The sequence below is a fragment of the Brassica rapa genome, chromosome A02, assembly GCF_000309985.2.
Source record: "Brassica rapa cultivar Chiifu-401-42 chromosome A02, CAAS_Brap_v3.01, whole genome shotgun sequence".
NCBI lineage: Eukaryota > Viridiplantae > Streptophyta > Magnoliopsida > Brassicales > Brassicaceae > Brassica > Brassica rapa.
In genome coordinates this window covers 3,217,688-3,238,657 of record NC_024796.2, presented here as the reverse complement: position 1 = coordinate 3,238,657, position 20,970 = coordinate 3,217,688, and the positions used below count along the sequence as shown (strand labels likewise).

The 20,970-nt window shown below is 36.0% G+C and overlaps 3 protein-coding genes and 1 long non-coding RNA gene across 7 annotated transcripts; 2 read left to right on the top strand and 2 right to left on the bottom strand.

Moving 5' to 3' along the window:
* Window positions 1-2,173: 2,173 nt before the first annotated feature.
* LOC117132076 lies at window positions 2,174-3,770 on the bottom strand. Its single transcript, XR_004455560.1, has 4 exons — window positions 3,423-3,770; window positions 3,005-3,163; window positions 2,693-2,779; window positions 2,174-2,613 (listed from the first exon to the last, which is right to left on the bottom strand). It is a non-coding gene; the product is annotated as an uncharacterized LOC117132076 (long non-coding RNA).
* Window positions 3,771-6,610: 2,840 nt separating this feature from the next.
* On the top strand, window positions 6,611-9,532 carry LOC103851081 (serine/threonine-protein phosphatase 4 regulatory subunit 2). The gene is made up of 8 exons (XM_009127912.3): window positions 6,611-6,829; window positions 7,406-7,486; window positions 7,668-7,716; window positions 7,819-7,915; window positions 8,297-8,349; window positions 8,737-8,799; window positions 8,900-9,173; window positions 9,264-9,532. Exons 1-8 carry the CDS (start codon window positions 6,702-6,704, stop codon window positions 9,323-9,325), a joined length of 807 nt encoding a protein of 268 aa, XP_009126160.1. The 5' UTR covers window positions 6,611-6,701; the 3' UTR covers window positions 9,326-9,532.
* Window positions 9,533-11,017: 1,485 nt separating this feature from the next.
* LOC103851079 (flavonol 3-O-glucosyltransferase) lies at window positions 11,018-12,801 on the top strand. 3 transcript variants are annotated; one of them, XM_018656522.2, is made up of 2 exons: window positions 11,018-11,683; window positions 11,862-12,801. In XM_018656522.2, the coding sequence occupies exons 1-2, from the start codon at window positions 11,194-11,196 to the stop codon at window positions 12,746-12,748; spliced, it is 1,377 nt and encodes a 458-aa protein (XP_018512038.1). In that variant the 5' UTR covers window positions 11,018-11,193; the 3' UTR covers window positions 12,749-12,801. The 3 variants fall into 3 exon arrangements, with proteins under 3 accessions (XP_018512038.1, XP_009126157.1, XP_009126158.1); XM_009127909.3 differs by having other exon boundaries at window positions 11,020-11,683; window positions 11,859-12,801; XM_009127910.2 differs by having other exon boundaries at window positions 11,022-11,683; window positions 11,865-12,801.
* Window positions 12,739-20,705, bottom strand: LOC103851080 (protein EXPORTIN 1A). 2 transcript variants are annotated; one of them, XM_009127911.3, is made up of 32 exons: window positions 20,408-20,705; window positions 20,054-20,170; window positions 19,495-19,587; window positions 19,337-19,408; window positions 19,076-19,183; window positions 18,922-19,004; window positions 18,661-18,799; window positions 18,476-18,544; window positions 18,316-18,393; window positions 18,099-18,161; window positions 17,961-18,005; window positions 17,744-17,851; window positions 17,516-17,614; window positions 17,172-17,375; window positions 17,006-17,065; window positions 16,682-16,792; window positions 16,380-16,477; window positions 16,135-16,243; window positions 15,831-15,896; window positions 15,644-15,742; window positions 15,485-15,565; window positions 15,321-15,410; window positions 15,084-15,169; window positions 14,908-14,988; window positions 14,631-14,813; window positions 14,403-14,469; window positions 14,174-14,284; window positions 13,946-14,053; window positions 13,724-13,861; window positions 13,492-13,629; window positions 13,276-13,380; window positions 12,739-13,192 (listed from the first exon to the last, which is right to left on the bottom strand). In XM_009127911.3, the coding sequence occupies exons 1-32, from the start codon at window positions 20,504-20,506 to the stop codon at window positions 13,070-13,072; spliced, it is 3,231 nt and encodes a 1,076-aa protein (XP_009126159.1). In that variant the 5' UTR covers window positions 20,507-20,705; the 3' UTR covers window positions 12,739-13,069. The 2 variants fall into 2 exon arrangements, with proteins under 2 accessions (XP_009126159.1, XP_018512036.1); XM_018656520.2 differs by having other exon boundaries at window positions 19,337-19,411; window positions 19,498-19,587.
* Between the last annotated feature and the right edge of the window lie 265 nt (window positions 20,706-20,970).

Here is a 20,970-nt window from a genome sequence, read left to right as displayed (position 1 = left end):
GTGTATAACATTGTTTATGGTTTTTAAGAATGTTAGGTTGTAAAAGGATTATGTATACGAAAGTTAATTATGTTTGATTTCGTTGTTTATGTTTATATTAATTGGTTGCTACGTGTAACATATTATATAGGTTAGATGCGGTTTACATGGTATTTTAGTTGTATGTTTTAAGCCATGATTGACTGGCTAGTTGTGGTTTGTTATATTTTGGACTCTCAAAGCTGAGTATGTGGTTGGCATGATTATCGTTAATTTGTATGATGGAATTGAGTTTAGATGATTGCATTTAGTAACAGTTTATCTGTATGCTGAATATGTTATTGAAAAGCTGAGTTAAATAACGGAAGTGTACCGTAAAATAAGTAGGTGTTATTAAAGAAGAAATGTATTTTTTGACTATCACTGTTTGAAATACGTATTTTAATTTTTGTTGTCATTTACTTTTTTTTGTTTATAATTTTATTTTTTAGCATTCCAATCAAATTGATTTGTCCATAGAATCATAGAGTTCATAATTAACAAATTGATGTTGCATTTCTTATAAAAAGTGATGGAAACACAAACACCGTCTGTGATGAGATCAACAAAGCAAAACTATTAAAAATTGAAACCATTGGAATGGAAAATTGAGAAGAACGGAAATGGATCCATAAATGGAGGCTGTTCTTATAGAGGGTTAACTGTCTCCAAGAATTTCTCTATTTGCTTGTAATATAAACAATCACTGCATATACTTTCAAGATCATTGAACTTGCAACTTCTTGGTGGCATTATAAAGATCCTATTAGTTTCATTTGTCTTGTTCTTCATAATAGGGACATCGCGCAAGGAACGTTTGATTTTCTATCATATAGATATCCTTATATTGTTTCATTTGTAATTATCGCAATTCGTTAGTATTGTGTTTATTTGATTACCAGAAAGACAACCTCATATGTGATTGATTATTTCCTATATATTCAAGTAAAATAGAGTAGTGTGTATTTTTGCTTAAACCATTTTCATTTGACTTATCTAAAATATGTTTATACTTTTATCTTCATGTAAATTTTATCGTGTTTGTTTCTGAAGATGTTAGTATTATCAAAGTTTTGATTTAACACGTTGTTTTCTTTATTCGTTCAGTAAGGAAGCTGGATGTGTTTTCAGTATTTGATAGGATGTAATAGCCTTAAAATTGTGCTTGGTATCACACATTTCTTTTGCAATTGTTCTACAGTTTTTATGCACTTAGCACAAGTTTATTGTTTTATTTTTTTCTTGCTTATTTTTCCTACTATTTTTTAACTCTTGGTTTTGATTATATACAAATTCTTGATTGCGGTTTTTCAAGAGTTTGTTTTTAATTTCCATTATCTTAAATGTTGCCACCATAAGAAACAGAAAATTCCAAAAGATCCACTACTTTGCTTTTAAACTCTGGCTCCAATTGGTTAGATTTAACGTTGAAAAGCATTATCATAAATAATAATTGATTTTATGAGTTTTTCCTATGTATTATTGGAAGTTATATATTTTAGGTTATATTGTTAATTTTTATTATATTATTTAGTTCGAATAATTTTTATTTTTTTATCCTTTACATGTTGGGAATTTTTATTTTTCTAAGTGTTTCTTTTTATTTTAAATTTTGTTTATCCATCATTTTTTCTTATTAATTTCTATAAACTTCAGTTTGGTGACTAAAAATAGAAAAAAAAAGTTATGTAAGATTCACTATTTTTATTTTTGCTGTCTTTGGTTTGATAAACCTTAAAAAAAATATCATAAATGGATTTCCATTTTAAATCTTTTTGATTTTCTTATGTATGCTTGAAATTTATATATGAAAATGATATGATGTTTTCCACAATTATTAATCGTTGACTAAATTTAAAAATTCAAGCTATATTGTGCACTTTCACTATATGTTTTATCGTTTCATTTGTATATTTTCTATATTTTTTTTCATTTTCCAGAATTTCTAATTAGATTTCTGTTCTGCTTATATATTAGTCATTAGTTGTGTCTTTTTTTAAATTTCTTGTTAATTTTATGTATACTTTTTTTTTACAACAATTTATGTATACTTTTGGGGAACAAACTATTGTTTTTTTTTTCTAATGTAGGAAGCACCTTTTAATCTCGTGTTAAAAAAAAAAAACTTTACATCTCTTACTCTTATTTTTTTCAGAATTCTATATATTTTTGAAATATATTTACGTATTTACTATATTATTATATGTTCAAAGAAAGTTTGATGAAAAGAACTTGGTTTGATTGAAAATAATTAGAAATATTTCATCAATTATTAAATGTGTCGTTAATAGATTTTGATCTAGATACTAAAAAGATGAAAATGTAAATTATTTTTCAATTTTAAAGTTATTATGAAGTATGAAATCTCTAGATAGCTGTTGACAGAAAAAAAAAAATCTCTAGATAGCTTCTTATAATGGAGTGGTGGTAACATGAAAAAGAGAGAGTTGGAGAAAATTTTATGTTCATTGATATCAGTAGCATTATTGTTGTCAAATGTATGGCATCTCCGTGATCTCCACACAATCCAGATGAAACCACTGCAATAGTTTTAGATGCTGCAACGATTGAAGGAAAAGGCTCTGCAGCTTTGACCTGAAAATTGATGAACAAAACTATATGAGACAAACAACGAACTATCTATGTAGATCTACAGTTCTGGTTGGTTACTCACAGAGACCATAAGCTTCTCCACAAGTGTCTGAGATAAGGACATTTGGTAGAGACGGTAAATTCAAGGCAGCCATTGAAGAACAACATCCTGGAAGAAGATCAAAATCAATCAAAGGACCACTGTGGAGTAACTCTAATGGAGAAATGTGCCAATCTCCCACATTTTCAGTATCTAAATTATACATAAAGAGTATATATAAACCTGTGAGCGTGTGAGTTTGGTTTGGTGCAGGTGGACAGAGTGATATACCCATTTAGATATATATTAGTATATAAAAATAGAATTTAACTAATCGTATTATTAAAGTCTGACCTTTTCAAGATCTAAACTATTGCATTTTCAGCACTTTATCAATTGGCCCTTTGGTTGTGTCTTTCCCTTTTCCATCACTTTTCTCTTCTAACTGAGCGTGTCTTGTTGAGATGCACTGACAATCTGGTTCATCTCAGGTGTCCAGTCCAAAGAATAAACCTGTGAATCCACACATGTTAACGTTAAAAAGTTGGGATCTTTACCAAATCCTTCAAAAATGAAAACTATTCAAATCTTAAAGAACGTTCAGACTTAAACTCCTTCACGAATGAAGCTTTAAGATTGGCTACACTAAACACTTAATCACAAGCTACAAAACTCCATAAAGATGCATACTTGGATGAATAAAAAGATATACCTTGCAGTGGAGGAATAAAAAGATATATTTGAAACCAATGAGATGAAACTTCTCACTCACCTTTCTGGCAATAGTTTGAAACCAACAATCGTCACTCGGTGGCAATTGTTCACATCCTGTAGTCCGTCTGAAAAAGCAGCTGCGTGGTTGGAGACAGCCATCGACATTGCGTCCCGAACAGCTCCCACATCTGTGTCTGAACTCTGAAGCTGTCTCCAGCTTCTACGCTGCCATTAACGTCCACGGCTTGGCCTCCGTGTCAGACCTCATCACTAAAAACTGCATCTACAAAGATCTCGTCCTCTCATCACTCTAGAATATAGATAAACATAGAATGTATATATTAAAACAGGTTTACAAACTATTTGAACCGGTTTATACCATTAAACAAAATTAAAAAAAAAAAAACTAAAAATACAACACTAAACCTAATCTAGAGGCCGCCATCTTCTTGTTGAACTCTCCACCGCTGGCAAACTTGAGCGTCATGCCTCCTCCTACGCCTTTTCATCCCGCCTCTTCCGCTGTCTGTCCGTCCAGCTTCCTCCACCTCGTGAAGCTTCTTCTCTGTCCTCCTCCATCAAGCTTCTCTGCCTCTTCCAACTTTCTTTACCAAGACAAAAACAAATCGAAATCAAAACTCAGAGAGAGAGAGAGAGAGAGAGAGAGAGAGAGAGAGAGAGAGAGAAGAGAGAGAGAGAGAGAAGAGAGAGAGAGAGAGAAGAGAGAGCGAAGAGGAGAGAGAGAGAGAGAGAGAGAGAGATGTAACCATGACAGAGCGAGGCACGGGAGAGAGAGAGAGATCCGGCATGGCAGAGAGGAGAGAGGAGACCGGTGGTGGCTCTCGCCTTCTCTACCGCTCAGTGGAGTTAAGTTGCAGAGTTATTGAAATCGGAGGCGTTAGGGATACTGAACAGGCTCGAATCTCTGCGTCTCGCGGTCGATGATGAGAAGGTAGAAGACGAAGACGAAGAGGAGACGAGAGGTGAAACCCTCGGCGTGCTTCATGATGGGCCGCCATGAACAAAATAAAAGACGCTAGAACCCAAACCAAATAATAGAAAAAAAAAACAAAAAAAAAACAAAAAAAAGCAACCAATTAAACGTCGACACGTGGCGACATATGCCCACACCAAAAGAAGGACGTGGCTGCTTGAGGTGGGAGAAAACTCCAAATTATTATTATAGATACTGTACAGTAAAAAAAACTGAATCTTGTTTTGTAAAATTGAATCTTACGGGTTACTGACCAATGAAAAATAAAGGGGCCCACTAACTATTACATAAATGATGTGTTTAGAATTACGTTTTTTGAATTGTTAAGAAAAATCGAATCTTTGTTTCTACTTTATGTACGTATGTGTTTGTGGATGGTAAAGGTCTTTCTTTTTGAATGTGGGTGTGGCTAATGAGCTTATTTTCTTGTTTTTTTGTAGCTCAAGTGTTGTGGTTCATGGCTTATGCTCTTCTTCTTTAGAGTAGCTTTGGAACTTTTTTGCAGATTATATCTCCTTATAATCGATTTGAATCCTTGCTAAGTGAATGTAGATTGGCTGACATGGTTTCTGAGTTGTTGTATAATTGAATCTTGGTTTCTACTTTCTGTGCGTATTTGTGTGTTTTAGTGATAAAGGTCTTCTTTTTGAATGCGGGTGTGGCTAATGAGCTTACGTCATGGCCTATGTTTCTTCTTGAAGGTTTAGACGGAGAGACTTGATTTTTGTAGACAGGCTGAAGCCAAATTTCTTGGGAGATTTAATTATCATCGCTACAATTATTTCTATAAAGGAAAATTCCATAAAAATAGCCAACTAAATATTTTTAAGCTTTTTAATACCCAAACTTTTTCACAACCCACTTTAATATTCCATCTAATTATTTTGTCCATTTTAATGCATGAACTTTCTAAACTGTGTCCATTTTATACCCAAACTTTTGTATTTAATCAAAAATATTAATAATTATTTTGTCCATTTTAATGCATGAACTTTCTAAACTGTGTCCATTTTATACCCAAATATGATAATATTTTAAAATTTTTATTAAATAACTCATCCTTTTAATATTATATAAAAGTGAAAAAAACTTGTAATTTCTTAGACTTTGATTTATTATGTCATTTGGAAAAAATGAAATAATGGTAATAGAAAAAGAAAAATTTATTGATATTAAAGTATTAACTTCTTTTTGTTATTAATAACTTATGATATGTATTTTTATTTATTTTATATCTAAATTTTATTTTATGATATACTTTAAAATATTTTTAAATATTAGAAATTAGCATATCGATATAATGTAAAAAATGATATAGTTAATATTATTTTTAAAATTTTTATGTATATATTCATATTCGATCGTTAAATAATATTATGTACGAAAAATGATATTCAAATTAAATGAAGAGTATAATTTTCAAAATAGAATTAATATTATTTACAAAAAAAACTGGATATTATCAATCATCATTAATATATGGAAAATTATGATTTTTAATTTAAATAAATAATATTAAAATTAAAATTAAATGTCAGTGACGTATATTCTTTCAAAAAAATTAAAGGGTTCAAACTAATAAGAAGCTGGACGATATGGACTTAGGTCTTGGATTTTCGGAAAATAGTGGATATTGATATTGATAATAATAGGAAAGAAAGATGGAGAGAAAGTATAACTTTTATACATATATATATATAGGTTCCTTGTTTACATGGACGGATCTTTACTTGAAAGATGTATGTTAAATTCAATAAACTTTGTATACAAATACATACAAAAGCTATCAAGTTTTATGGTTTAAAAAGTTTAATAGTGTCATATGCAGTTTAAGTTTGAGATTATGAATTGTTATTGTTGTTTTTTGAAAAAAAAATCAACACACTTTCTTATAATTTAATTACCTTTTCAAAATTATCCATTATATTTTGCTTATTTTTTATTTATATTTTACTTATTATTACTTAGTTTTTAATTTACCAATTATTTCATTAAGTTTGTATCTCTTTAAATACTTAATTTAAAACAATAACTAGAATAAAAAAAAGTTTTACAATGAAACTAATTTAAATACAATTAAATTAGAAAATTAAACTAAATAAAAAACTACAAATGATTACTCTATATTTAAAACTAATGAAATTAAAACTAAATGTAACGAAAATAAAACTTTTTAATTTTAAAAATAAAACATTTAAAATAATAAATAGTAATAATATTTAACTTTTCTGATAATTAGGATCCGGGTCGGGTTCGGATCGAAATTGAAAACGCCTCCGCCTCTTTACCCGGCGTTCAGGATTTTTAGGGCTAGTACTCGGAGATTGCTCTTGAAGCCAAAAAATGGAGATGCAATCATCATCATCGCATCATGAAGCTCCCGACACTTCCTCCGTCCCTCCTCCTCCTCCTCCCAGTGACGGTGCTCCTCTCCAGGATCACGCCTTACTCCCCCAAAGCATCGAGCATCCGTACGTTTCTTTCTTTGCTCTCGTAATCATAGATTCCATCACTCTTGCTTGCTTGTGCTCTTGATTCCTCTCTACCAGTCTCCCTAAGTGTAGATATGCTAGTTCATACAGTGTACTTGAGGTGTATATGAAGAAATGTTCCGTTTCGAATCGAATCGAATCGAATCGACGAGTCACCTCTACGTCTTCGATGTTAGGCTCCGGATCTAGGTTATCTGATTTACGCTTTATATATGCTGGTTGCAAGATGATGCCACAAGTTCTAGGTTTAGATCTGGTTTAAGCTTTGTATCGTGATCTTGTATGTATATTTAGGATGCTGCAAGAACATCTCACTCAGGTTTATTATATTTGGTTCACCATTGGCTGCGTTGGTTGCAACATGAGTTCACGAGTTCTAGCTTCATACATCTTCAATTATTTGTTATGATTCCATTGGTGTCTCTGTGTTTGACCATCATAATTTCTTAGTGTTGGTGGTTCTCTTCCCAGATTTTTATTTTTATTCAGGTGTCAATTCACTAATTTCATATTATCTAGTTTCTTTGCTAAAACAGGTTGATATTGTTATTGCAGAGTGGCTGTGCAGGAAGCAGAAATGTCTGAGGAAGAAGTAAAGGGTACATTAGAAGCGGTAGCATCAACGGGAAAGTTCTGGTAAATGCCACTTTTTTTAATAACTGGCATCGTATCTTATCCTTACCGATTGTGTTTTGGTGTATATAGAGAGTTAAAAATGAGTTTATGAGTGGCTTTATTTCTGACTAATTCTAGGTTTAAGGGTCTTGATACCTACATTATAGTTGACTACTATCTTACCTTGTAATACTTACTACAGGCAGGACTGGGAGAAACTGAAGGGAATGCTGTCGTGGTGGTTGAAGAAGGTATGTTCAGGTATACTAGCATTGTGCTTAGAATAGATATTATCATTCTACAGTCATCCCGATGATTACTTTATCTGACTTTCTATACGGTGCGCTCTAAAGGTTCTGTCAGAATACCCTGAAGCAAAGATAACGGACGAACAACAAAAGGAAGCGCTAGGAGAAACGTATTCACAGCTCGTTAATCGATTGGATGAAGGTCAATATCTACTCATTTGTTAATTTTGTTGCTTTGATTGCAAAAAAAATAGTATTGTAGATTAGCGTTTGGGCTTAATCTTCAAGGGTATTGTATATCTCGACTAGCTATAACTCCAATAATCCTCTTTTCTCAAAATTATCATCATTAAACGCTCTGCAAAGAATCAGTAAAGTAATTTGTGTAAATGAAATGTAGCGGTTTGTCATTGTATGAAAACATATGCTGAGACTTGTGTCAGGGGATATGCATTCCAGTTGTTATAGCTGATTCTTGTTGTTCTGACTTCTGACCCTTTCCAGATTTATATATGCTTTTACAACTCTGTCTGTTCTTTTGTTTTTACACAGACCTTTGATTTGTTCTTGTCTTGTTTTGTAGCCCTTCTTAATTTCGACGAAGGTCCTCCATTTACTCTGCAGAGACTCTGTGAGGTAAGTAGATGTGGTTGCTCATCGTGATTTACTTCAGTGTAGGAGATATCATGTTCTTATTAACTCACCATGATTTAATAGAAAAAGTCACTTGCGTGGTAGTGTAAGTGAAAAAGTCACTGCACACCTTCATTCTGTTGTTCTACATCCTCATCGATTGCTAGACCAACTTATTTCCTTAAAATTCTATGGTATACCAGGATTGTTCTATGTTTAAGAGTTTCCTCTCGTCTTACTAGACCAGCAGACCATACAATAGCCATTTGTAACTCTTGTAAAAGCTGTAATTGTCAACGTATGCTATACTTGTGTCATATAAAACCTCCTCTCTTATTTGTTATATAAGTTTATAACCAGAAAGCTTGTTGTTTTCTTTGTGTACAACAGATCCTTTTGGCTGCAAGGAGTATCTACCCAAAGCTCTCAAAGCTCGCTCTTGCTTTAGAAAAGGTAGTACATATATGAAATGATTGATTACCTTCGTGAATCGTGATTTTATACCTGATGATATAAACATTTCTTTGTTGATTTTTTTGGACATTCTTTGCAGAATCTGTTGGTTACTTCTATGTTATCCATCAGCACGGACCCACAATTAGAAACCACTGAGAATACAAACGCAGCAACGGAAGACACAGGAACGGCTGCAGCAAATTGGGCACAAAATGGAATTGAAGCAGTGGGAGGGGACAAGGACGAGATAATGACAGAGGTAGAAGAAGCAGATGTTGATGACGCAATGACTATTGACATGGAAACTATCGATGAACCATCAGAGACAACGACGACGACGGCTAGTGAGAGTGAGAAGCCAAGTGAAACCAGTAAGTATACGTTCTTCTATTCGTTTTATAATTTTCCTGGGCATGTACTTGTTTATCGTCTTGAGTTTTTAATTTTCTTGTCTTCTCTAGATGCTGCAGAACCATCATTGGATTCAATGGCTGCTGAGGAGGGAGATTCACGGTTGCCTTGAACCTGTATGCTTCGAGAGACGAGAGTGAACATGATGAGCTTTGAAAACTGACCTCGAATATAATGTTTGTTCTAAGAGGAGACATTCTTGGATCATCTTTCACTGTATTAGTTTTATGAAGGTTTCTGTTGTTTGTGTGTGTAGATTTTTGGATCATAAGGTTGATCGATTCTCAAATTCAAAGACGAAAAATATTTTAAAATGAAATTAGCCTGTATGAATCCACCAAAAAAAGACTGTGAGAGTGAATACACAAAACAAAATCATGATTTGAAAGGGATTTTATTATCTACCAAAGGAAGGTTTTCGATGATATATTTTTTCATCAACAGTCTATATAATGAAAGATAAGTCTAACTGAGTCTATAGTAGTGTCAGTGTGTCACCGAGAGAAGATGATTCTTCCCCTAACAAAAGTATTTCTAATTTTCATGATTACTGCCTCAATTATACCTGCAAGGAGTTAAGAGAACTTTTCAAGTTGAGATTAGCGTGGCGGGTCTTTATATATAACTTGAAAGAGTTGAAACAAGGGTCCAACGTAGGTGAATCAAGCGGCTTTGACATCCGTAAGGGTAGATGATAAACCAGTCCAAGCCTTCATAAAGCCCGTCCCCAAGAAGAGCACAAGTTCCATGTATGTGCCATTTCCTATTCTTGAGATCAAATAAGCCTAACCCCTCCAGGGGCGGATCTAGGATCACAACTAGCTGGGGGCAAACACATAATTTTACACTATACATATTTTTGGATTGGGGGCACTTATACAAATATCATGCTTATTGTTAAGAAAAATTTAAAAGTAGATGGGGGCACGTCCCCCGTAGCTCATGCTCTACGTCCGCCCCTGAACCCCTCGAAGCCACAAAAAGAAAAAGAAACAAAGACTAAAGCTCGATATTACCATGTTTAGAAAGGAGATGGTTAGTGCTTTTTTTATTTTTTATCTCTTTCGAAGACTTTTTTTTGTTACTATTTATAGCTAGAGACTCACATAAATGAATGAAACCATACACATGCTTTTTGTTCTTTTCATCTTGTTACTCTAACTACACAAGTGTAATGAGAATCAAGAAATAGATCAGTGAGTACTCCAAGACGATTACTGAATGTCATAATATGAGATCTGTTACCTACAAAACACGTGTGTGCCATATTTTAATAGATTTACCGGCATCCCGATATATAAAACGAAAGTATCAATACATGCGCTTCCGGCCCAAATCATATCATTTATTTCTAATTTAATTCGGCTTTCCGACAATATATGCAATTAGGGTTTGGGTTTCTAACGTAATCACACACATATATCAGAGCCTTTACGAGATTTGTGAACCACGAATTTTACCTACCACAACAACATACAAGTATACTATTTTATCATCGAGGGGCCATACCAAAACAAACACCGTCGTAACATTGCATCGAGAAACTCAACATTAACTACGTACTCTGAATGCTACTTATCCTACCACCGACATTTCATTTCCATTTTTGAAATGATAATTATCCTTTTTGGTTTGAAATACTCGATTTGTTACTATAAATAGATAATAAATCTCCTCTTAAAAGAAAAACGAAGAAGCATGTCCTTTTTGCAAAATCATTACACTAACATTGAAATGAATATCTTGTTCTTTTAACCAATTTGAAATAACAAAATGTCAAATAATGTGACATATTTGTTTTACGTCAAACATATAAGAAAGTTCAACGAGAGAGAGAGAGAGTGTGTGTTACCATTACCAACCAACCACCATCACGAGCTTTATACTTGCTCGGTGGTTCATCCTCAGCCATTCCATTCTCCTATTTATCATTATCTCTCATCTCTCTCTCTCTTGTCTCCTTCATTGTACTCTCCCACCATGGCCAACACCGACCAGCCAACCACAGACTCACACGTAGCCGTCCTCGCTTTCCCCTTCGGCACTCACGCCGCTCCTCTCCTCTCCGTCACGCGCCGTCTCGCCTCCTTCTCTCCCTCCACACTCTTCTCCTTCTTCAACACCGTCCAATCCAACTCCTCGTTATTCCCCTCAGATCTCCCATCGAACATCCGAGTCCACGACGTCGCTGACGGCGTCCCGGAGGGATACGTGTTCTCCGGGAGACCACAGGAGGCGATCGAGCTGTTTCTCGTAGCGGCGCCGGAGAGTTTCCGGGAAGCGATCGCGTCGGCGGAGAATGACGCCGGTAAGAAAGTGACGTGCATGTTGGCGGATGCGTTCTTCTGGTTCGCGTCGGATATGGCGGCGGAGATGAAGGCGTCATGGGTTGCGTTTTGGACAGCCGGACCAAACTCGCTTTCTGTTCATCTCTACACAGATCTCATCAGACAATCCGTACGTGTGAATGGTAATAATTAAAAAAAAAAAAAAACTAAACTACCACTTGTGTTTTTTTTGTCGTTAGCCATTAAAAGAAAATTAGTTATTTAGTTAAAAAGGAATGGTTACTAAAATTGTGATTCTGAAGAATGTACAGTGATTATATGTATATTTGTGGTAATGATTTTGATTTGCTTCTACAGAAGTAGATGGGTGTATGGAGGAGACACTAGGGTTTATCTCAGGGATGGAGAAGATCAGAGTAAAAGACACACCAGAAGGAGTTGTGTTTGGGAACTTAGACTCTGTTTTTTCAGACACGTTGCATAAAATGGGTCTTGCTTTACCTCGTGCCGATGCGGTTTTCATCAATTCATTTGAAGAGCTAGATAATACACTGACGAATAACCTCAAGTCGGAGTTCAAACGTTATCTGAATATTGGTCCTCTCGCGTTGTTATCATCTACATCTCAAGCGGATGCACTAGTGGAAGATCCTCACGGCTGTCTGGCTTGGATCAAGAAGCAGAGGACTGGTTCTGTAGCGTACATTAGCTTTGGTACAGTCATGACACCGCCTCCCGGAGAGCTTGTGGCGATAGCGGAAGGGTTGGAGTCGAGCAAAGTGCCGTTTGTTTGGTCGCTTAAGGAGAAGAACATGGTTCAGTTACCAAAAGGGTTTCTGGAACGGACAAGAGAGCAAGGGATAGTGGTTCCATGGGCTCCGCAAGTGGAGCTGCTGAAACACGAAGCAACGGGTGTTTTTGTGACGCATTGTGGATGGAACTCCGTGTTGGAGAGTGTTTCCGGAGGTGTACCGATGATTTGCAGGCCTTTTTTTGGGGATCAGAGACTCAACGGAAGAGCGGTGGAGGCTGTGTGGGGGATTGGAATGAAGATTATCAATGGAGTCTTCACGAGAGATGGATTCGGGGAGTGTTTGGATCGAGTTTTGGTTCAAGATGATGGTAAGAAGATGAAGAGCAATGCCGAGAAGCTTAGAGAACAAGCTCACGAAGCTGTCTCTGAGAAAGGAAGCTCCGTTGAGAATTTCAAAGGATTGTTGGAAGCAGTTGTGACCACTTTAAATTAAAAACACATTTTGTATTAATGGTAACAATAACAGAGTTAAAACATTGTCATGCACCTAAAACACGAATCGATTTAACAAAAACACTCAAAAAAGGTCAAACCATGTAACTAGAGAAGCGCCCTAAGTTTCAAATCAACATTAACCAAATTAATTAACCAAACAAGACACTAAAGTTACCCCCAAAAGATCTCTGTTTTCTTGGCTATTCCAATTCTCAAAGTCGAATTAGGAAGCAGAGATACATACAGTCAGGGGAAACTAATGTCATCTCCTCAACTCTTTCTTCACTGTGTCCAAAAAGCTTTCTTCTTCTTGTTTTGTTTAGGAGTCTACCATCTCGTCTTGAATCTCATTAGGAGCAACAAGACCAGGAATCGAAAGCATCCTTTGACGCTCTTGCTCTCTCTGCGCAGCAGCTTCCTCGGCGTAGAGGTCTTTGTTATCCTGAAAGTTTATATTCAACAAAATTGACTCGAGTTATTTAAAGCAATTGAATGACTTGTTTCTTCAAAGAAAAGTTACTATACCTGAGCGGAGAATTCCTTGGATTGTACAAGGAAGTCACGAATGTTTTTCTTAAATTCAGAAGGGTCATTTCTTGACTCGTAAAGTCCATTCACAAACTGTGTGACCTGTATGATTATTGATATTCAAAATCAGACTTAAAGAAAGAAAAAGGAATCTTGAACAACATAAAACGAAAAGATGAAAGCAAATCTGGCAGATTTTAAGCTTTTACTTACCTCTGCTGCAGTCATGTTGGGGAAAGAAGAACTCAATAGCTTAATTGTGTATTCACGAACAAACGCAGCGTTGTTCGGATACGGGTACGGTACCGTTGCAGCATCCCACAAAGGTTCCGTCAAAGAACCGCTCTCAACCTGAAATTTATAATCAACAAATGTCTAAGCGTACAAAACCTAGTCATTCCCAGGACAACGATAAGATAAGATGGCAGAGGAAAGACGGTTTTACCAGGCAAAACAGATGCTGCAGCACCAACACATGCAGCTTGAAACCAGGCTTATGAAAGGTATCAGTCAAAACAGCAAATATTTCTTGCTCGATTTGTATAAAGTAAGAACGGAAGAATTGATTACAAAACGCAGATTGCTGTCACAATCAGAGATAAATGTTAGACCAAGAAATAATATAAGCCACAACCAAAGAGCTAAAACAAGGAATCAAACACCAAACCTGGAAGTTCTTCAGCATCTCAAGCAATAGATTAAGCCCAGTTTCAGCGATATTTCTCTCGGTATGTCTAAATGCCCAGATGATTGAATCCATCACTAGCTTCAGTTGCTGATGCAAATGACAAGACAGTAAGGAAGATATCCAAATGATGAATCAAGGCTTGAACTAAGGCGCATAAGCTCCTTAGATCCCACGAAGAGAAAATATATGCAAAACGTATTCACCAACCTGACTTGACAACTTTATCAAGGCAGGGAAGCAAAATGTAGCAATAGCACGGAGTAATGAGAAAAACTTGAGGCGGTGTTCTGGATAATCTTCGAAGTTCTTAGTTATCATCTGCAAAAGGATGGAAAATGGAAAGTTTCAATATAGTATACAAAGCATACATCACCTCCATTAAGGTTCCTCGTCTGTAGTGTGGGTAACAAAGAAACGGTCCATAAAATTTTATTACCTCCAACGTACACTGGAAAACAGCTTCAAATATGTTTGGCACGTCATCCAACATTGTCCCCTTGTACCTGAAAGAACAAATCATGCCAGCTTTAAGGAAAGTAAATTTCCAAATCAAATCTTGTAGCAATACTTTTGAATTTATGCACATATCATATGATACTTAGGAAGAAAACAATCCATAATTAAGCAGGTGGTACACATCCTTAATTACTAATAAGAGACATACTTGTTTATAATCGTTGCAAAAAGTGAAAGAACTTCTGATTCCCTAGCATCAGGCACATTCCTCGCGTAGTCACAGAGTACAGATTCCATCATTGGAGGCACAAACTGTTTCCCTATGTGTGATTGGTCTTCAGCTTTGTCTAAAAAGGTTTCAATCAGCTTAAGGGTTTCCCTCTTGACAGATCTGTACAGAAAAGCATTACAATATATAGTTACGCCAGTTTGTAAAACTATAGCATCAAGAACCGTCTGTATCTGATGAATACAACAAAACAAACCTTAAGAGTTTTACAAAAGATGTCTTGGAGGCATATGGTCCCCCACTAGTAATGCTGGTTGACACAAGCTCACTGTACATTCTGGTGCAGCCATGGAGAAAAATAAAATGAGCGCCCAACTAATATAATACAAGAAAGAGTACTATAACTAGTAAAAGCTAAAATAATGTATTTACCTGTACACATTCAACATATCCAAGAATATCAAGGAAATTTGGGATAAGAAGTACGTTCCTAGTGAAGTAGCAGCACTAGTGTTTGTCTGCATGAAGAAAAAAAACATGTTAATAGTTACACCTCGCAATAAATCATATATCTAAACACCAGTAAATGCACAAAGTCGATTATTAAGATGACATGATTTGACGTGATGATATAATAATGCATTATGAGATATAGGTAAGAAATCAGACCTGCAGGATATTAAGCACTGTGCGTATCACATCTGGATCCTTGAGGAATTCTACACTCTGGCGTGCTTGTCCTATGATTTCTGCCCATTTCTACATCATAACACAGAACATGTTTAGCCAACTACGTAAACAAAGGTTAAGAAGCCACATGATTATTAAGATACCTGGTTTGGGAGTGCCATCAACCTCTGTAGATATTCATCTCTCTTCTGAGGATCTGATTCTGCTTGGATCATATTACCAACCTGGAGACAGAGAACCCATGAAATCCCAAAAAAGAAATAGCTCTGCTGCCAAACTGGACACACGTCTGGAAAACTTACAGATTCATAAAATGAGTGAATTTGATGAGGCTCAAGATCTTGAACAGTTGTTGCAAGGCCAGACAGAAGTTCAGATACAAATGGTTCATGCTCTCCAACCTGGAAGCACAATGAACTATATAACTAGGCGCCCATTCAGAAGACAATGGAAGGATAAGAAAGGTGAACTGAACATAGCGATACAAACCTGGACAATAACAAATTTACGCTTGCACTTCTGCACTATTTTCAGGAATGTATCACAGGCCATGTCCTGAAAGGTTAGGCATCTTTAATCAGAAAGCTGCAAATTATATGGAAGAACGCTTGGAACATAAAAGAATCGGATGCTAGCTTTGAACAGATGAGCATTCATTTCCCACCAATATGATAATAATCGAGAACTTATATGAATCTTAATCCCGGACTCTTAACAGCGAATACCGTTTCTTTTTATGTGAATTTACACTTGGATAACTGTATCTCAGAACATTAAAAGTTTGGAAGACTACCTGAACACCAGGATGTGTCTCGTGCATGAATTCAAACAGCTTATTCACAACTGTCTTCAAAAACTTCCAATGGGCCCTTAAGAACCTCGGATACTGGCCAACGACATACCTTAACAATGTCAAAGCACAACAGAGAGACCATATGTTTCAGTTAAGTATGCATAAATCTGGTGCATTATTGAGAAATATTGGATATACAACATCCTTAGGAATAAATTCAGCAGAATATGAAGGACCAAACTTACATAATGTTGCTAGCAATGACAGCTTTATTGTCTTTTCCCTTGGTAATCTCACATAAATTCAACAAATCACGAATAACCATCACCAAAAATCTATTTTCCTGGAAAAAAGGAAAAGAAAACACGGAGCTCACAGAATTAACACGGTTGAACAGTCAATCCCAGAACATAGTAAGAAGCAAAGAAGCAGATACTGATAAATCATGAGAAGTATCATGAAATGCCTGAGGCTAACAAGAAAGGAACTGTATCAACAAGAACTTCCCTTTAACAGGAATTAGGCTAAGCGCTAACAAGAAATTTACCTGATCTTCTGCCATAGATCCAGAAATAGACCCAATAGCCCAGCACAATGTATTCAAATTGTTCCATGCCCATTCCTCCCCGCTTAATTGTTTGTTTAGCTTCTTCAACATCTTTTAAAGAGACAATCAGAAGTTCACGTCAGCAAAATAGCATTAAATCAACTAAAGACAACTACCAGAGAAACTAAAACCTAATAACACGTCCACTAAAAAGAAAATTTCACAAATCAATAAGCATTAGATCATACACACCCCAGATATTAATCTTCAATATATTTCACAAATCAATAAGCAGAGACCAGTATCATCATGGTTATACCGTACCTGCTTCTCAGTGTCATCGTGATCAAGGTGTGACAGGTAGATTAATGTCTCCCGCATTATCTGCAATTTAGTACGAGTTAGAAAATTTCTCTGAATTCAAGGCACTGCTGGTATATGTCTAACCTAGCTGAAGAGAAGTAACATGAACTGGACAAGAAACTAGTACCTTGTACTGAACAAGAACATCATTGTCCTTCATAGTTTCACGGACGATGTTCCCATTTTCATCTTCAACAATAAGCACTTCTTCAGGCTTCGCCATACGGCTAATCATTAACCCTCTTAGCTTGGACATAGGGTTCGAGTAAAGTTGACGCCGCTGCATGACTTGCGAACCAAGGCCATCAACCATACCAGGAATGAAAGACATCTAGGAATATGCAAGTTAACGTCTAAAGTTAGTAACCAAAATAAAAGCAATGAAAGTTTAACTAATACAATATACACAAGTAGTATCAACCTTATGCAAGAATTAAAAAAATGATCCGTTAGTCAAGGAATCCATCCTACCTGTAATCCCATCAGATTTGCATTTGCTGCAGGGTTATCCGAATTATGATGTGCATCAAACAGCTCCAGAACCAATGAGTTCCAGTAGTCTAAACAAACCTACTCCACACGCAAGCAGAAAACGTCATTTTTCAGATGGCGGATAAAGAGCATAAGAGTATTGTAAGGGGAAAACGCGATATACAACTGTATTAATAGCAATAATACTGGTAACCACAATTTACATACCTTAAAAACTTCAGTGTCATCAACATATGATATATTGATGAGATATTCGAGACCCGTAAGTAATAAGGCGACAATATCTGGAGCTGATTCCAGGACTCGTATATGAAACTGCATATAAAATGCAGAGATACAAAACAATTAAGAAATAGATGTGGAGTGCTTTTAAAACACAGACCGTGAACAAAATTTCAGTAACTCAGCAAAGTATAAGATTTACCTTGAAAAACGAAGTAAAAAATAGTGCCAGGTTCTGGATAAATGCCTAAAGGTGACATAAGACGCACAGAATCATAACCTTGGTAAGTTATTCAAATCAACGGGCTGCATCGAAACAAAGTGCAGAGAAAATACTTACTTGTTCTTCATCACTTCCGTTTGAATATGCCTCTGGGATATTTGTACTCGGTGGGAGAATTGTCTGCAAAAATGAGAACAAGTGTAGAGCATCAGGCAAGAAGCCAATAAAAGCATGAATAGATCTAATTAATACATTTAATGACTAGAAATGAAACTAGAATAGTCGGAATGTCAACGAGCAAAAAGATGATAATACAAGAAGATAACTAATATACCTGCAGCTGCCCTATGAATACGGTGTACATCTTGACATATTGGATATTGTAGAAGTCTCCGAAATTGAGAGCTGCAACCTGGCAGAAAAAATTCAAGCCAATAAAAATTCAGTAACACATTCAACTGGCAATAAGAAAGCTGTACACAAAATTGAAATACCTCAGTTAGACATTGAAGTGTGAGATTTCTATATGCTGGCACAGGAAAGAATCTAAGGAGGGTCTCAAGCTGTAAACAAGCGAAACAGAGATCAGAACAACATAAATACGAGGCCAATTAACATCGATCTCAATCTTATTTTAAGTGTATTGACATCAAAGTCCCTCTTATCTTGAGTATATTACCAAAGGAGACTCAAAAATATAGCCCAACGGAATCCAAGATAGATAGGCATGCAACGCAGACAGTGTTGAACGTATAAGATCCTGTCTTTGAGATGCTGAGAGGACATATAGGCATAACTCGTGAATGAGTTTAAACTCGCTGCACATAGAAAAAGCACAAAGAGGTAAATAATAGATACGAGATTACTTAGCCAACATGTACAATATAAAGATTTAGTATTTCACAAACTAAATATAAGATTTTCAGAAAGTTTAACATGCCTGTTTAGAGATTGTTTCAGCTCTTTAATCTTCTGCTGAGTCATTTCTCCTCTTGAGAAATCAAAAACCTCTTCGCTTAGGAGCTAACAGAGGAAGGAAGAGATGTTATTGCTTCAAGTGATAACTGATAACAGAATCATGTAAATATTCTTACTTTCAAAATGATCATGCAATTTTCGCAGATGGTTTCGCTAGTTTTAGCAGCGGCAACTAGATCGGGAATGAAGCTTGTCCACTTTGCCGGCCAATCATGCTTCACTATCTGTGCAATATCAGAATATATGTTATGCCGGAAGATCAACAGGGTGGAATGAACTGTGTTGAAACCAAATCCATAAACATTAGTACAAAAACCAAATAGACTAACTGCAACTAAGTAAATGCATTGCATATTATCAGGCAGTGCTGCAGATACCTGAACCAAGATAACGTTTAGTTTGTTGACATAGAGCCTTTCCGATCTGAAAGACGCTTCATTACCCGAGAGCTGCAAGGAAACATCATTGACAAAGGAGTTAGCATAACTCCCCAATTATATACAGAGAACAACACAACGCATTCAAAGGTCTATACCGTTACAATGACCTCCGAGATGTAATTTTTCATTCCATCCCGTTGTTCAACAGGCAGCGCATTCCATCTATACTTAATAACACCTTCTAGAACCTGGCAAGCGGATCACAAAAGGGTATTCGTTTGTTAAGTACTACAACGAACAGTTCTAATTGACACTTGGATAAGAACGGAACCACTTCAGGAAGCATTATTAGTGATTAATAAGAGCAAATAAAATATGCCAAACATTTAACAAGCCATAACCATTCTAAATAAGCATATGCACTACACCAAAATCTCTCTAAAAGAAACGAGACAACAACTAGGTTAATGCATAACAGTCATTGATCAGTCTAAAGTCTAAACACAAATATTCAGAGAGCTAATTTCATATCCGATGAGAGTATGCGTATAATCAACAGATACAAGAGCCTCACAACTAGATTGTTAGCAGTTTTATGTGTTTCGAACAACACTGCATGCATTACATCATTTAGCATTATGCCATGGATATATCAGCAGATGAACAAGTAACAATTAATGAAAAAGATAGCATACAAGAATGGTAGAAACTAACCTGAAGGGCAAAGAACTTGGTGTCCATGCTCTTTGTGTTCTGTAGAATGTGAACAACCTGAAGCCACATATCCGGATTAGCTTGCAAATCCCGAAGAATCTGATCCGCAGCAGCTCTCTGCACATAGTTTGAGGAGCAATGTCTCGATTAATTCAAAATTAACAACTCAAACGCACCCTAATAGATTGAAGCCACACTCCTAAAACGATGAAATCACTTCGATTCAATTAGGTTCCCAAACGTATCATCACACTGCTAAAACCCTAACAGCGACCTAATCCTAAACCCTACTCATTTAAGCCAATCGATGCTAGAACTCGGGCGAAACGATGAAGCCAGAGAAATTGAAACAACCTCCTCCTTAGATCCGGTGACGAAGAAGGCTGCGACGGTGGCATCGAGCACGCCGACGTCAATCGGCTGGCTCAAGTCTCTTAGCTTCTCGGCCGCCATGTCGAAGTCGCGGTGGAATGTGTTCCGGAGCTCTCCGATAGGTTATTGACAGTGAAGGAGACGGAAACCCTAGGAGAGAGAGAGGAAGGAGACGAGAATCTAGAGAGAGAAGTTGGGATTGTTTAACAGTGCGAAAAGGAAGGAAGGAAGTATATAAAGAGAGAGAGAGGAGACAGCTTAGAATTGACGCAGGGGACGGGGAGAAAAGGAGCGACTTTGAATTTTTGGTTTCATCTTCTTTTCTAACCCTCTAATTAATTAATTATTTATTAATTATTGGGATTCCTCTCTTAAACTAATTTGTTATTGAATTTGAAACGTACTTCTCAGACCACTTGTTTAAGACGTTCTCTTGATGATGGACAAAAGTTTTCTTAGGTGATGACTGGTTTTTCAACTAATATCCGTAAACGCAGTTTTTACAGTTTGTATCAATAGTTGACGTTTTGAAATAATCAATAAAA

Coding starts and splice junctions, on each gene's coding strand:
- LOC103851081 (XM_009127912.3), top strand. CDS start 6,702: ATGGAGATGCAATCATCATCATCGCATCATGAAGCTCCCGACACTTCC. Junction 8,350..8,736: donor CTCTGCAGAGACTCTGTGAG/GTAAGTAGATGT, acceptor TGTGTACAACAG/ATCCTTTTGGCTGCAAGGAG. Junction 9,174..9,263: donor TGAGAAGCCAAGTGAAACCA/GTAAGTATACGT, acceptor TGTCTTCTCTAG/ATGCTGCAGAACCATCATTG.
- LOC103851079 (XM_009127909.3), top strand. CDS start 11,194: ATGGCCAACACCGACCAGCCAACCACAGACTCACACGTAGCCGTCCTC. Junction 11,684..11,858: donor ACAATCCGTACGTGTGAATG/GTAATAATTAAA, acceptor TTGCTTCTACAG/AAGTAGATGGGTGTATGGAG.
- LOC103851080 (XM_009127911.3), bottom strand. CDS start 20,506: ATGGCGGCCGAGAAGCTAAGAGACTTGAGCCAGCCGATTGACGTCGGC. Junction 14,470..14,630: donor TTTGCAACGATTATAAACAA/GTATGTCTCTTA, acceptor TTGTTCTTTCAG/GTACAAGGGGACAATGTTGG. Junction 14,054..14,173: donor TGATAAAGTTGTCAAGTCAG/GTTGGTGAATAC, acceptor CATTTGCATCAG/CAACTGAAGCTAGTGATGGA.